The 15,798-nt window shown below is 32.0% G+C and overlaps 1 protein-coding gene and 1 long non-coding RNA gene across 2 annotated transcripts; one reads left to right on the top strand and one right to left on the bottom strand.

The window, feature by feature from the left end:
• Window positions 1-241: 241 nt before the first annotated feature.
• Window positions 242-3,965, top strand: LOC134681711 (uncharacterized). Its single transcript, XR_010100670.1, has 4 exons — window positions 242-265; window positions 919-982; window positions 3,213-3,389; window positions 3,923-3,965. It is a non-coding gene; the product is annotated as an uncharacterized LOC134681711 (long non-coding RNA).
• Window positions 3,966-9,682: 5,717 nt separating this feature from the next.
• LOC134681710 (potassium channel toxin alpha-KTx-like) lies at window positions 9,683-14,871 on the bottom strand. Its single transcript, XM_063541348.1, has 4 exons — window positions 14,843-14,871; window positions 13,386-13,447; window positions 10,481-10,657; window positions 9,683-9,760 (listed from the first exon to the last, which is right to left on the bottom strand). The coding sequence occupies exons 2-4, from the start codon at window positions 13,429-13,431 to the stop codon at window positions 9,756-9,758; spliced, it is 228 nt and encodes a 75-aa protein (XP_063397418.1). The 5' UTR covers window positions 13,432-13,447; window positions 14,843-14,871; the 3' UTR covers window positions 9,683-9,755.
• Between the last annotated feature and the right edge of the window lie 927 nt (window positions 14,872-15,798).

The raw sequence follows: 15,798 nt of genomic DNA, 5'->3' as shown, positions 1-15,798 counted from the left end.
TTCAATGCAGCGATAAATTTTCGCACCCGGAGGCGTCCTTCAACTGGCCCCTAAATAAATAAGTCTGTTTTATAATTAAACCAAATTAATTCAGCGTTTGTCAAAGTAATTTGCAAAAAACTCCCTGTAGGAATATAGATAACGGTTATTGAAAAAAGGCAATTGATATTCTCTAGCAGCTGTTATAACTGGAAAGATATATAAGGAATGTCAATACGATGAAAATCATCCATTGCTATTAAAAGAACATATTTGCCATTAACAAGTAAGTAGAGTATTATTGTTACATGAAGCGGAATTTTCTTTTATTCTCTTTGAATTTTTATTTATTTGATTAGTATCATTTTAACGACAAATTGGTTTTTTTTCTACAAATGACAAAACATGATATTAAAGGTGTGAAATCGTGTTAGATATTTCTCATTTTGCTTAAAAATTAAATAAATTATCACAAACGAAATGCAGGGTTAGTGTCAGTAAGGGAGCAACCAAACAAGTCAATACACATCTAGAGGTGATCTCACAGTCGTCCAAATGAGACAAGTTTCCATTATCATGCACTTAACCGTAACAATGAAATGTAGTAAAATGTTTAGCTAGCTATAACACAAGGTTTAATCCACCATTTTCTACATAAGAACATGCCTGTACCAAGTCAGGAATTTGACAGTTGTTGTCCATTCGTTTGATGGTTTTGAGCTTTTGATTTTGCAAATTGATTAGGGACTTTCCGTTTTGATTTTTCTTCGAATTTGATTTTTTTGTGATATTTCTTTTTTCATTAATAAAAACACGCCTTAAAACAAACAAAACTACACATTCACTCTTTTTTTTAAAACGGAAAATCCAAATTCCACCAAAACTATAAATAAATATTTTTATTTCCGTATTTACTTAGTAGATTCTCTGGTTTTTCAGATCTTTTAGAATTCAAAGATGAAGTACGCAGTGATTGCATTGATCGTAATTCTCGGTGTCTTGAGTAAGTATAATTAAATACTGAAGCGACTACAAAAATTTGAACAAATCTAGACTGAACTTCGCCTTCGTATGATTATATATAGTATGTTTTTGCTATTAGAAACACACACAAAAAATAAATTCAAATAAAAAAACCAGCTTCGCAAATTTACTTTATATATACAAGATATGTACATTGTCGGAAAGTGTAAGTCAGATCGTATGTGCTTGAAAAACAAGACGAAAATCGAGACCAGTGGATGTTTTTATGGTTTCCTAGTACAAATAAGGTATAAAAAAAAAGACGTGTTTTATCTGTTATTAGACAAATATTTATTAGGATAAAAGGTTGCACTTTGTAAATACATTTGATTCACAAACCATGCCTCCTTTTGGAAGGTTTTTGTTTATGTTGTTATGCTACTGGTTTTGAATTCTCTGTAAACTCAATCTAAAGGAAGGGGTAGTACATAATATTAGTATGATTTGAATTTATAGAAGTTGGAGGCATATAAATGTTGACAATATTCCGAAGAGCCTAATAATATGACATTTGCAAAAGCAAAAGTAGTACTTTTCATTCCTGGATTTATATTTTCTGTATTAAACTTCATTGTTAAAGCAGTACAGTTTAAGCCATAAAAAGAGTTCCTTGGGGAAATTGCATTGTCTATATTTACAGAAGTGTATCCAATTAAAAAACAAAGCTATCAAATGGCAATGAATTTTAGTTACTGATTAATGAGATAAAAGAGGGACGAAAGATACCAGAGGGACAGTCAAACTCATAAATCGAATTACAATAAGCGGTTACAAAATACCTACGTTTCTTTGTAATTATGCAATCGCAAAATCTCATGGATCATGGACGGCACGTAAAGTTTTTGTTATTCAAATGTCCTTGCTAGTTTTTATTAAAAAGTATTTGCTGATAGTGAGAATTGACATACGGATGAACTAACACAATCGCCACCCAACACACAATTACCTTGTAAATGTGTAAACTAGTTGTCAAGTATCAGTCCCTTGGGGTAACACCAGCTTAGTCTTTTATCATTGTTAGTACTTTAACTTTGTAAGGTTTTTTTAATAGTTATCTCCGAAAGGATGACTGCCGCTGTGGAGAAGTTTATTCGTCAATCGGCAAGAAAAAAGAAAGCTACTGCAATAAAAATGTAGCAAACTGTTATTTTTATAAATAAGTCAATATCAAAAGGTCGGAATTGGCAATGATAGATAAAAGAGGAGAAAAGTATTAAACAGAGTTCAAACTGATTTAAGCAACTTGGAATTTTTTCGAAAAACTAAGGTTTTTCTTATCAACCTTAGCCGTATTTGGCACAACTTTTGGGAATATGGATCCTTAATGCTCTTCAACTTTGTACTTGTTTGGCTTTATAATATTTTGATCTGAGCGTCACTGATGAGTCTTATGTAGACAAAACGCGCGTCTGGCGTATTTAATTATAATCTTGGTACCTTTGATAAAGATTTACACAACTGGGTCGATGCCACTGCTGGTGGACGTTTCGTCCTCGAGGTTATCACCAGCCTTGTAGTCAGCACTTTGGTGTTGACATGAATATCAATTATATGGTCATTTTATAAATTTCCTGTTTACAAAACTTTGAATTTTTCGAAAAAATAAGGATTTTCTTATCCCCAGGAGTAGATTACCTTAGCCGTATTTGGCACACCTTTTTGGAATTTTGGGTCCTCACTGCTCTTCAACTTTGTATTTGTTTGACTTTATAACTGTTTTGATCTGAGCCTCACTGATGAGTGTTATGTAGACGAAACGCGCGTCTGGCGTATTAAATTATAATCCTGGTACCTTTGATAACGATTGATATGAGCGTCACTAATGAGTCTTGTGTAGACGAAATGCGCGTCTGGTGTACTAAATTAACATTATGGTACATTTGAGAACTTTGTAAGCAACTGTAGGTCAGCTTTTGACCTTCGGCATTGAGCAAAATCCATAACGAAAAGTCGGCGTTTAAAACCGAAAACTATTGCAATAAAAATGTTGCAAACTGTCCAAGTAACAAAGCTGATAAAAACTGCAATAAATGTTGTCGTCACCTTATCGGCCTGGACATTACAAAACTTCGTTTTAAACAATGTAATATTTGCTGTTAAAATAAACTCACTTGTAGTAAGCGTGTTTTTATAAAAAAAAATCTATATGCAAGTAATTAACTATGTCTCTTAACATTGTTGGTACTTTAAATTTGTAATGTTTTTAACAGTTACCTCCGAAAGAATTACAGCAGATGATGTGTCGGCGTTTAAAACCGAAAACTATTGCAATAAAAATGTTGCAAACTGTCCAAGTAACAAAGCTGATAAAAACTGCAATAAATGTTGTCGTCAAGCAGGATGTCAACGTGGTGACTGTGGACAGAAAAAGTGCAAATGCACCAAATGTAAGTCTATCATTTTATGTAACTTCTGTTACCATTCTAAGAATGAAAAAAAGTGTATTGTATTTGTAATCAATATGACTGATATAAAATTATATTGTTAGGGTTATACCCTTTTTATGGGAAAAAGGACAGAAAAATAAACTGATCATGCTTATTGTGTACATATATGTACAGAATATATTATTGATATTAAAAAAGAGACACACATTGAAACCACATTTTATTACTTTTATTACTTTTAAATTCATTTGTTTTCTAAATAAAAACAATGCTGACAATATTCCGTTGCCATGATTAATTTTTACATATTATATTATATATTCATCAATGTATAGTGACTAGTTATTCTATTTTCCTGAAGCATGTATTAAGCCTCAATTGTTCAGTAAATAATATTAAATCTTTTCTTTCTTATCATTGTAATTTGTTAGAAAATTGAAGAAAAAGAAAATGCTTTTAAAAAAATTAGCTTGCATAGTTGTATGAATGTGATATTAAAAGTGAGTATAACTTTGAAGTTAATTCTTTTCCAGGTTGATCCGTTTAAAGCAGTATCAGCCTGAACTTTGGATGCAGAAGTTTGATTTCAAATAAAAACATTCATTGTTATCATTGTTTCTGCTAGAAGTCCTCAGCATGGAGTTTTAATTCCCCGAGGGTATCACCAGCTCAGTAGTCAGCACTTTTGTGTTGACTTGATTGATCATTGATGTGTTCATTATTATAAATTAACTGTTAACAAAACGTAGAATTTTCGAAATACTAAGGCTTTTCTACCTCAGGAATAGAGAACATTAGCTGTATTTGGCAAAACTTCTAGGATTTTTTTGTCCTCAACTTCGTACTGTATTTGGAAAATGAGATGCAAGGTAAACGTCAATTTGACAGTAACCTAACGACACGTCAAGACAAAAGATAAAAAATGTACAAAATTTTCATCCGTTAAGAGAAATATAGAAATTGACTCACAGTTTCAGCTTTATTGACCTATTTGTAGATCTAGTGTTGTTGAACATTTTTTGCTTTTTACAGTTTCTCTTTCTTACGTGCTGTAAGCCTAACACTTTTAAAAGAACACAAATCGTCATTTGACGGCGCAAAATTCTATTGTGAGACAACCGACAATTTCTTCACTGGCGACCTATTTGTGGAGCTTTTTAAGTACATCATTTTCGCTGTTTACAATGTTTCATTATATACTTTTGTGTTTAAATTATATGTCAGAAACGGGTAAAGATCATCATCAAAATACCAATAACTGCTAAACTGACGACTTCAGGCATGTTTGGTTGATTTGTAGATCTTGTCTTACTGATCATTCTTGTTTCTTTGGTTTTTAGTACTTCTTTCTAGATTTTGATGCAATTCGTTTCTCTCTATTTCTTTAAATTTTCATGATAATAGGCAAATATTAAAACGATTAGTAAAAATCGTAATTTTATGGGCAATTTATCCTAAAAAGAGTCTTCAGAAAGTGTATTTTTTTGGGGGCGAGAAGAGTGTGTGTGAAAATCGGACAGTATTTTCGACATTCTTTTCCGTCACTGCAATATATTTTCCTTATCTTTAGCAGTTTCCAAAAGCAACCGACAGACAATAACACTTATTTCCTTTCATTATTGTTGGATATGTTGTGTATTTTGATTGACAAGCAGTACCATCGGACATATACTCTAAACCACATACCCCCAATTATGGTTGTGGATAAGACTTTTTTAATCAACTTATTTATTAACCTGATTACAGAGGCGAATATGTTTGTAAAAGACGATATTGCCAAATGATGGGAAAAGCTCACAATTGACTTTTGATAAACAATGACTTGTAATGGTCAAAATAGTTTTTAATAAGGCAAACTATATATATCTGATTAAATATATAGTTCAAAAATGGGAATCGAAATGGTAAATATGTCAAAGAGACAACAACCCGCCTAAAGAGCATGAAACAGTCGAAGGCCACCGATGGGTTTTCAAATTTTCTCAAGTTTAAATGAAAATGACTGTTATCATTGTAAAGTCTACTGACTACGGTTTTACAAAGACCACATACGAATGGTATGTCAGTTTCATGTCTTCATCGTAGACAAATATGAAAATGCGAGTTCTTCTCCAAAATGTATATAATAAATGTACTCTTGAGACCTTTGTATTCTTCAAAGGTGAATGTGTTCTCTAACATGAAAAATCACAATATTGTATCCATATGTAATCTGGCATTGTCCGGTGTTCAAGTAGTGTGTTCAATAAATGAATCGTGAGAAACTTTATAGAAATTTACCACAGTTCTCACTGGATTTGCAAATTTCGGGCAAACTTATGTTAGCATACAAATGTTTATTATGTTTCTGCCAAGTTTAAGCAGTTTAAAGCTTTACCCCACTTCCCGCTCGTACCAAACAGTAAGATATAAAGGGCCAAAAAATTACTAGTGTAAAATCATTCAAACGGAAAAAGCAACTGTCTTATACATGATATGATATTGTATTTGCCTTTTAACTAATCTTCAGGTCCCTCGTACGATTTTTAACGTTGCTCGGTATTTGTGCATCCGGCTTTCAAGATTTTAACTCTTCTTCAGGTCTTTTGGTTGTATGATTTTTAACGTTGCTCGGTATTTGAACATCCGGCTTTCAAGATATTAGCTGCTGTTTGTGGATTCACATGGGATTTGAATGCAATTTTTATTGTGTTATATTCAGTTGGTTGATCCTGGTATTCAAATTTCACTTAATACGTACTTTTTCGGGAAAGTGAGGTTTTTGTGCTGTATTAAATTACATCAATGGGGCATTAGCTGTGAAATTTTTGTTAACTGAATTGATTCATATTCTATTATTTGTTTGTTTTTGTAGTGATTATGATTATAACACAGTGCTGACTGCTGTATCCCTTATTTGTCATTTCTACCTATTATATATGTTTGTTTTGTTCACACATCATTGTCAAGATTATGTAATTTGATGCGACTGTCATACAAGTGAGAGGTTTAGCTATCTTTAAACCAGATTTAATCCACCATTTTCTACATATACAGAAAATGCCTGTACCAAGTCAGGAAGAAGTTGTTATCTGTTTGTTTGGTGTGTTTGAGCTTTTGATTTTTTCCATTTGATTAGGGACTTTCCGTTTTTAATTTTCCTCGGATTTCAGTATTTTTGTGATTATACTTTTTTCTCATTTTAGATTTTAACTTTCTTAAAAGTCCAATTACAATTAGTCTGAAATATACAGGTAACAATGCATTGACAAGACCATATATATTTTTGTTATAACGCTATCTAATTAACCATCGATATGACATCCGAAGACTGCCGACGATCACATAATCCGTATAAACTTAAACAAAAATATAAATATATATCGGAATTTTTTTAAGGTCTGTTTGATTTCGTGCTATAGGTTAAAAAATAAGTTAATCTTTATGTGTAAGAATGATTTTTTTTATGGATCGAATCATTCAACGACATGGTCCATCTTTGTTTCACTTTCAGTGATGACATTCTTTTCCTTTCAATGGCTAAACATGACAAATAAATATGAAATAAACACTTAGCTAATGCGTTTAATTGAAGATCATATGAATATGGAATCAATCAGGGCGAAGTTTTCACTTGCAAATGAAGAATTCGATCATCAGCGATGTTATGGGTTTAACAATATGTAAATCAACGTTTTTACCTGTATAAGAATGATTTTTGTGCATCGAATTAGTCAACTAAATGGTTCAGATTTGATTTACTTTTTCTCTTGACATTCTTTTCCTTTAAATGGCTTAACACGACAAAAACATCTGTAACCAATCTCTAGCTAATGGATTAAATTGAAAATGACATGAATACGGATTCAATGAGGCCTTATTATTTACTTGCAAGTGAGGAATGCATTGGCGATGTTTCTTGGCTCAGTTTGACAAAACTAAACTAAACTAACAAGTGAAATGGATTTTGTTTAACTATGTCACTTTCTTTTAATTTTTGAACAAAAATAATCATAAATTTAATGATTTTTGTTCATATCTTCTAGCTAATGGTCCTTAAACAATGTGTTATGTTAGCATCTTTGTTAGATTTGATTGTATCTTTGGTTGATTTAATCCATTTAGGTATTTTGCTATCTTTGCTATATATCTTCTTATCATTGTGATGTTATCCGATTGTGTCTGTTTGTGTTGCTAACACAGTTTCAAAAATATAACGGAACCTATCAAGTCACTTTTAGTCATATCATTCTTCATGTGATTTCATCGGCCTTCAACTGTTTTATTTGGCACAACTTTTAGGAATTTTGAATCCTCAATGCTCTTCAACTTTATACTTGTTTGGCTTTATAAATATTTGGATATGAGCGTCACTGATGAGTCTTATGTAGACGAAACACGCGTCTGGCGTACTAAATTATAATTCTGGTACCTTTGATAACTATTCCTTTTAGCGTTCCTGATGAAAATAAATTCAAAATGCACTCTGGTAGCATACTCAGTTTTATTTCATCTTTGTTTTAATGATTACTGAGTTGATAACCACAGGAAATATTAATTATCCTACCAAAGCTTAAAGATACATTTTCTATACTGGAGATAAACCCAACATTTTTATGCTACCATAAGGTTGCCCGAATATTGCAAATCATGTGGAAATCGACTGTATTACAATATCTCATGATAAAGATATTGAACACAATACATTTACACCGGAAATTGCCACTTTATATATGGATGGAAGTAATGGGATTTTTCATGTTAGAGATCACATGATTTTTTTTCAAGAATACTAAGGTATCGATTCGCTGACCATTTATAATGTATATTTTGGAGAAGAAATTGCATTTCTTTGTCTTTATCCTCAAGGAAAACATTATACTTATATACAAGCCTAATGTAATCTTCATGAAAACGTAGTCAGTAGACTTTATAATGTTAACTATCATTGGAAATACATATTTTTATAATATAGATTTCTTTTTTCACCAGTGTGAGCGTAAGTCGTCCGTTAACGCGTACATCAAAGTACTGAGTCAGTTATAACAAAATTGGTCAGCCTGATGACATCTAACTTCTGTCCGAAGAATCCTTATTGGAGTAATTGTCCTTAAATGACAATGTTTACCCATAATTTTAATGTTTGTCTATTATCTTGAAAACTATAAGAGATAGAGAGAAATTCTAAAATGCGAAAAGAACGAGTTATAAAATTTGTTAAACATGGCCGAAGTTATTAATGCTAGACTACAACCGTTAGTGCCCTTGAATAATGATTTCTACTCAATTATGGCATATGGTATAAAGCAATAGAAAAAGCAAAACTGATCAGCCCGACCAGATCTACAAACCGATCATTATTGACGCTATTGCCAGTTGAATCATTAAATGACGAAAGTTACCTTTTCATTTTTTTTTAATTATTTTTGTGCTTCAAAGCTTCACAACTATTGTAGATAAAGAGAAACTCTACATAACAAAAACATATATGCCAAAATATTCAGTCTTTGACTATTTTTATCAATTTACATGTTTAGTAAACTGCATTAAGTTGTTGTCTAGATGACAGTAATTGTCCATGGACACCTTTGGCAGATATTACCATTTGATGAAGATGTGTACTCATTTTGAGCAATCCAGCCATTAATATGATAGATATAGAACAAATGTAAGAAGACCGAAAGTGATGGCAAGACAACATCTAAGTCAACGCAAACAAAATCATTGGAAAACACCGTTAAAGAGTCATTGCCTTTAAATGTCGTTCTTTTGTGTTTTTTTCTTCTTGTTATCTTATAATAGATAAAAGAGAAACTCTAAAGACCAAAACTGATCATCAAGAAGCGATCTTCAAAAGTGTCAACTGAGACAAAATCGCCATCGACTCTTTATGAGAGTTATTACCCTTTGATAATGATTTTACCAAGTAATGTCATATTATGCAAATCCTATAGCCGATATAATAATTTACAGGACAAACGCTAGCAATAAATTAACATTGAAAGAATTTTCAATTGACTCCTTATCTGCACCAGTGCTGTCAAATGGCTATTCGTACCCTTTTAATGTGTTGGAAGAAAATAAAAACGATAAAGAGACACAGCAACAATGTTCAGACCAGATCTACAAAAGGGTTAATAGTGCTGAAATTTTAAGTCAGGTACTTTCAATAATTTTTGCCCTTAACAGATGAAACTTTCATACCATTCTGGCTTTTTATATTATATATTGTTAGGTTGCTGTCACATTGACGTATACCCTGTATCTCAATTTTACCATATCAACACCTTGTCAAAGATTTGCAGAAGAAACAGTGATAACAATGAATGTTTTAATTGGAAATCAAATCTGCATCCAAAGTTTCAGGCTGATACTGCTTTAAACAGGTCAACCTGGAATACAAAGAAAATCATTTAAGAAGTAACACACTTTTTTATTTTATCACATTCTCATAACAATGCAAGATCTCTCTCAAACACATTTTTTTCTTCAGATTTTCGATAATTAAGTTGGCAGTTATTTGAGACTAATTTCAAAACCATTTCAGGATTAATAAAGTGCTTCATTAAACATATATAAGCTACTCACAATACCAAGGTCAACATATAACAAAAAAACGTAACCATGATGACGTACTTTGTGCACATTGTTTCATTAGAGAAAAAAAAACGGATTTTAAACACAACAATATCCGTTTTTACAAATAGTTTACACTCGAAAGCAAAACACAAGTTTTATGTAAGTTTAAAAAAAAACATACTTCTTTATAAAGGGTTATTTTCTTTTTGTGTTTTGCGCCTTTATACACAATAACCAAAATCCGTTTTTTTTTTTTTTTTTTTTTTTTTTTTTTTTTTTTTATCCTTTTCCAAAATAAAGGATTTAAACGTGACGTTAAAATGGTGTAACAGTCACATTGTTATCCAGATATAAATTATTTTGGAAAGCTTTTAACGACTATATGTTCTTATAAAATATTTTTAGACCCTTTAGATACGCAAAAAATATAATAAAATGAAAAAGTTGGGCTTATATAAATTTTTGTACCTTGCCTAGTTATGATTTTGTTTTATTTTTCAGAATGGTTACATAGAAACTGAAAATAGACTTACATTTGGTGCATTTGCACTTTTTCTGTCCACAGTCACCACGTTGACATCCTGCTTGACGACAACATGTATTGCAGTTTTTATCAGCTTTGTTACTTGGACAGTTTGCTACATTTTTATTGCAATAATTTTCGGTTTTAAACGCCGACACATCATCTGCAGTAGTACTTTCGGAGACAACTGTTAAAAACATTACAAATATAAAGTACCAACAATGTTATGTGACTATGTTAATAACTTGCATGTAGATTTTACAAAGACACACCTACTATTATAGCAGAGTTTATTTTAGCAGCAACTATAGCGTTATATAAAACGAAGGTTTTCATGTCCAGGCCGATAATCTTACTTTTCGTTATGAATTTACTCAATGTTGAAAGAACAAAGGTTGGTCTTATGTAATGAGAGGTTAAAGAGAATAGTTGTTATACTTTTTTATTCGTCTTATTCTAATAGAAAAAAATCATGCAAGCCATGGATTTGTTATCATTTCTATATGGACAGCACCGTCAAATTTTTACAGTTAATTCCCGGCTAATTCTCGATACAAAATGGCAATATTACTACGAATGAAATGTTGAATTGGTCAACAAATCTATGCATTAATTGATTCTTAGATAAAAGAATGTCGCGAAATTTGCGAAAATAAACACATCAAGAAAAATTGTACTTATAGTATTCCCGATAAAAAGGAGAGACGAAAGGTACCAGAGGGACAGTCAAACTCTTAAATCGAAAATAAACTGACAACGCCTAGCCAAAAATGAAAAAGACAAACATACAAACAATAGAACATATGACACAACATAGAAAACTAAAGAATAAGCATCGCGAACCCTACCAAAAACTAGGGTTTGATATCAGGTGCTCTGGAACGGTACGCAGATCCTGCTCCACATGTGGCACCCATCGTCTTTGCTTATGTTATAACAAATCCGGTAAATACTAGTAGTCTAATTCGGTAGTTCACATTCATGAAAGGGAAGGGGAATGTATTTACGACGTAAGGAACATATCCGAAATCATTTGTGAAAAGGTTATGCCATAACGGTCAACCAACTCGTGATGGCGTCCGTAACATTTACGAAAGGATGATTTAAACTTCACCATTTGGAACTCTTGGTTTAATAGCTTCCTTTTGAGCAGCAACCCTCTATCAAGAAAATCATGATAGGAAATGCAAGCACGGGAATACCGTATCAATAGACTATTTGCCAATTCCCGTTATTTACCCTGTAATTAGAGATCCCTTTATGAGGGACATTAATTTTTATTTATAATGGAGAGTTAGCAGAACGAGCAAATTTACCTTTGCGTAATGTGAGTAATCTCTAAGGTTTTCAAATCTTTTAATTATATGAATGTGTTGTAAATCTAAATACTTTTGACTTCAGAAATTATTTTTTATGAAAAATTAGTAAAACCCCCGATACATCACTTTCAATTCATCATACTTTGCATTGGCAAAAGCTAATTTTGTCCGGTATGGAACCAGTCTATTATTGACAAATGGAAGTAATTTGTATAAAAAGTGTGTAATAACAGAATCAAATCGGTAATTGGCAAATGGACTATTGGGAGATATGTACCCCGTATGCAGGTGCTGCCGGAATGTTGCTACTTAGAAATGAAAAGTTCACAATTGGAAAGCTGAAACCATCTCTTTTGTCGTAAAGTTTTTCAACATATAAAGGTGAAACATAAAAGGCGTCGAAAAAATAATGTCCTTGAATTTAACAGTTGTTGGAAATTTATCCTAAATTTCTTTGCAGTAAACATCTTTTTCATATATATATATATATCTTGGTACCATTATTTTTTGATTTGGTGTTTAAATAGAATATTTTGGAAACTTGAGGTTACATGCATGGTTACTAAAGCTTGCACATAGGAAAAAATGGTTGAAAATTTGATTTGTTAACTTCTTAAATGCAATGAAACATGTGCAATATGTACTATTATTATACCTTACATATATTACAAACAATTCTATTGCATAACAACTTATCACGTGGCATGGAATAATTCGGTTGATTTTCATTTAATTGCAAGGGAGGACGAATAACCCTTAAAATTTACACCAGCGGTGAATAACCCTATTATTCACCGGCGAATAACCTTTTTAGTGTCTAGATTTGCACTTCAGTTACCTTTCATGAAAATGACTCAACAAACGTAAATAAACAAGATGGCAGCGTTCACGTTACACTGACAGCCCATCGAGAGACGAGGAAATAAGGCTTTGGAAATGAATGGAAGACCAGCAGCCGATGATATTTCTTATAAACGGTCCTTTTCAGGGCCATTAATATTTTACAAAAAGATTCTACCTTTTTTGAACATCCAAGTTTTTGAACACAAACATGACTAATGTATTTTCCTGAGCTATTTTCAAACGTAATCTTGTATTTGTTATGTACAAAATAAAGTAAGTGTTCAAAAGGCCTTCCACTGTTAGTTCGGTATAATAAAACAATTGTGGCCCCTTAGAATCGATGAATATCCAAAATTGTCAACCCTTAAAAGTTGTTTCACTTCGGGCTGCGCCCTCAATGAAATAACCTTCTCGTGTTGACAATTTTGGATATTCACCTTTTCAACGGGCCAGTATTGTATATAGTACTGGACAGGATAAAACTTTATTCATGCCAAGTATTTCTTTATTTGAAACAAACATAAATTCTGAACATTTTCTTTGAAAGTGCCAATATAACAAAGACTAATAGAGGGAAATCAATGGTGGTAGAACGCATAAATGAATTGAACACAATTTACAAGAAGTTAAAATCTACGTAACAATTTGATCGAGGAACAAAGATGTGTTTTGTTGTTATATATTTACGAAGGTGGAGTGGGATATAAATGTGTTAATATTTTTGTGGTCGCTTCAGTATTTAACCATACTTACTCAAAACACCAAGAACTACGATTAATGCAATCACTGCGTACTTCATGTTGATTCTAAAAAGTCTGAAAAAACACAAGAGACACTGCTGAGTAAACAGTAGAATAAAAACATAAGTATTCGTTTTGTTGTCTAAGTTGTTTTAGGGTTTTGGGTATTCAGTTTTTGGAAATTGCCGGAACAATATTTTAACCCCACCTCATGACGTATAAAATGTGGAGTGTGTTCAGTGGTTGTCTATAAACATTATCATCAATTAGGGTTTCAAATTTTGTTGAACGACATTTGATGTTCTCTGTATTCCTGACTTCCTAATATCGAAGCGAATTAGCTAAATTATAATCCAGGTATCTTTGATAACTATTTATATTACTTGGTCGACGCCACTGCTTGTGGAAGTTTCGTCCCCGAGGATATCACTAGCCCAGTAGTCAATACTTCTGTTTTGACATAAATATCATTAATGTGGTCATTTTTATAAATTTCCTGTTAACAAAACTTAGAAATCATCGAGAAAACTAAGGATTTTCTTATCCCAGGCATAGATTACCTTAGCCGTATTTGGCACATTTGTTTTTAACTTTGGATCCTCAATGCTCTTCAACTTTGTACTTGTTTGGCTTTATAAATATTTTGATAAGAGCATCACTGGTGAGTCTTATGAAGACGAATCGCGCGTCTGGCGTACTAAATTATAATCCTGGTACTTTTGAGAGCTTTTTAGAGCTGGCCAAATAGAATCTTGTCTAATGACAACGACCGTCACATGACGTATTAACTTCTAGTGTTGTTCTTTCAATGACATGGATAAAGGCAACAGTATTATACTGTTTTCAAAAGTCTCCAATCGACTGAGAGAAAACAAATTGTGTTAAAAACTACAATCTAGGGAAATACATCAAATTAAAGTAAAAAAGGAAGAACAGAAACACTGTAGTACAACAAAAACAAACGCTAAAATGCATAAAAACGAACTATTTGATAATGGCTATATTCCTGACTTGGTACAGGACATTTTCAGAAAAAAATTGTTGGTTTGTACCTGGTAAAATGGTTAACCAAACCTGACGGTTGCTGATAATGTTAAAAATAATCGCTAAAATTTGACAACACTACGCGACAGAAATACAGAATAAACACACATAGGAACATTCATCACAGAGAAACGCACAAACAAATAATATAATAGTCGACACAACATGCGAACCGCAGAACAAAACCAAATATATTCACCAACGACAGACACAAGCATACGACTCTTTTGTATGATGTTTTGGTGAGATTTTACGGAAGAGGAGAAAGTTATTGTAACAAAATTTTCACAGTCCCAAAATAACATGTTTGATCATTCATAAAAAAAACATGTAACTCTGAATGAGAGAATTTATCGTTATACGGAATGGAAATTAAATTTTTTTAGGCAAAGATCCCTCCTTCTATTGCAATAAAACTCTACTTACTTGTTTACTACAAATGTGTTCTACTAAATGCAATGGATTAATGTCATCGTATTTGAGCACCCTTATATATCTTTACAGTTATGACAGCTGCTAAAGAATATTAATTGCCTTTTTTAATATCCGCTATTTAATTTCCTATATGGAGATTTTATTTAGATTACTGTAATAAACGTTGAATAAATTTGATTGTATTATCAAAAAATAATTTGAAATGATTCATATATGTTGACCAATTTTACAACGAATACATTTTCCGTTTTCAAGCACTTATGTCAATAAAATACAAGAGAAGCGAATGATACCAGTGGGTAAATTTCAAACTCATATAAGAGTCTATAAAGAGGCTTTTTATAGCGAATTGTTTAGGTTTTAATATTTGTTGAAATCCGTACGAGGAAGATCTATGCAGCTTTTCAAAACCTAACCATTGCAAGTATTTTCATATTTATGCTTTGATAACTATAAAATGTGTTTGCAAGAGTATTTTGCATGCAAATTTTTATATTTAACCCTCCCAAACCATCTCATATAACTTTTGTTTTATGCAAGTTTGTAGTGTCCTTGGCTTAAGTTTTTTGTCGATTTCTGTTTTAAGAAACTTATTTATTTAGATTTATAAAGTAAAGCATCAAACTATTACTATATATTTTAATGTCTTAAGCTTCCACGGTATGGGATACAGAAAATGAGATTTTCAAATGTCTCAGTATTATTGTAATCGGGACAACATAATGTTATGCATTCATTGGGTCAACATAGTATTAAGAAATAATCGTAGTTCAGGTATGTTTGTGTGTTTATCATATTGATATGGCTTTAAGTACCATAAACATGCCTGCATGTTCATGTTTTATTACAGTGCTGATCAATATAATTTTGATGGCAGTACATCAGGTCTTTAAATGTTGGGGCCGCGGTGGCCGAGTGGTCAAAGAAGTCTAACTTCTGTGTTATAA

The sequence above is a fragment of the Mytilus trossulus genome, chromosome 8 (genome assembly GCF_036588685.1).
Source record: "Mytilus trossulus isolate FHL-02 chromosome 8, PNRI_Mtr1.1.1.hap1, whole genome shotgun sequence".
Classification (NCBI taxonomy): domain Eukaryota; kingdom Metazoa; phylum Mollusca; class Bivalvia; order Mytilida; family Mytilidae; genus Mytilus; species Mytilus trossulus.
Note: the sequence above shows the minus strand (reverse complement) of the source record. Positions and strands in the feature narration are given on the sequence as shown.

Coding starts and splice junctions, on each gene's coding strand:
- LOC134681710 (XM_063541348.1), bottom strand. CDS start 13,431: ATGAAGTACGCAGTGATTGCATTAATCGTAGTTCTTGGTGTTTTGA. Junction 10,658..13,385: donor CGTAGTTCTTGGTGTTTTGA/GTAAGTATGGTT, acceptor TGTTTTTAACAG/TTGTCTCCGAAAGTACTACT.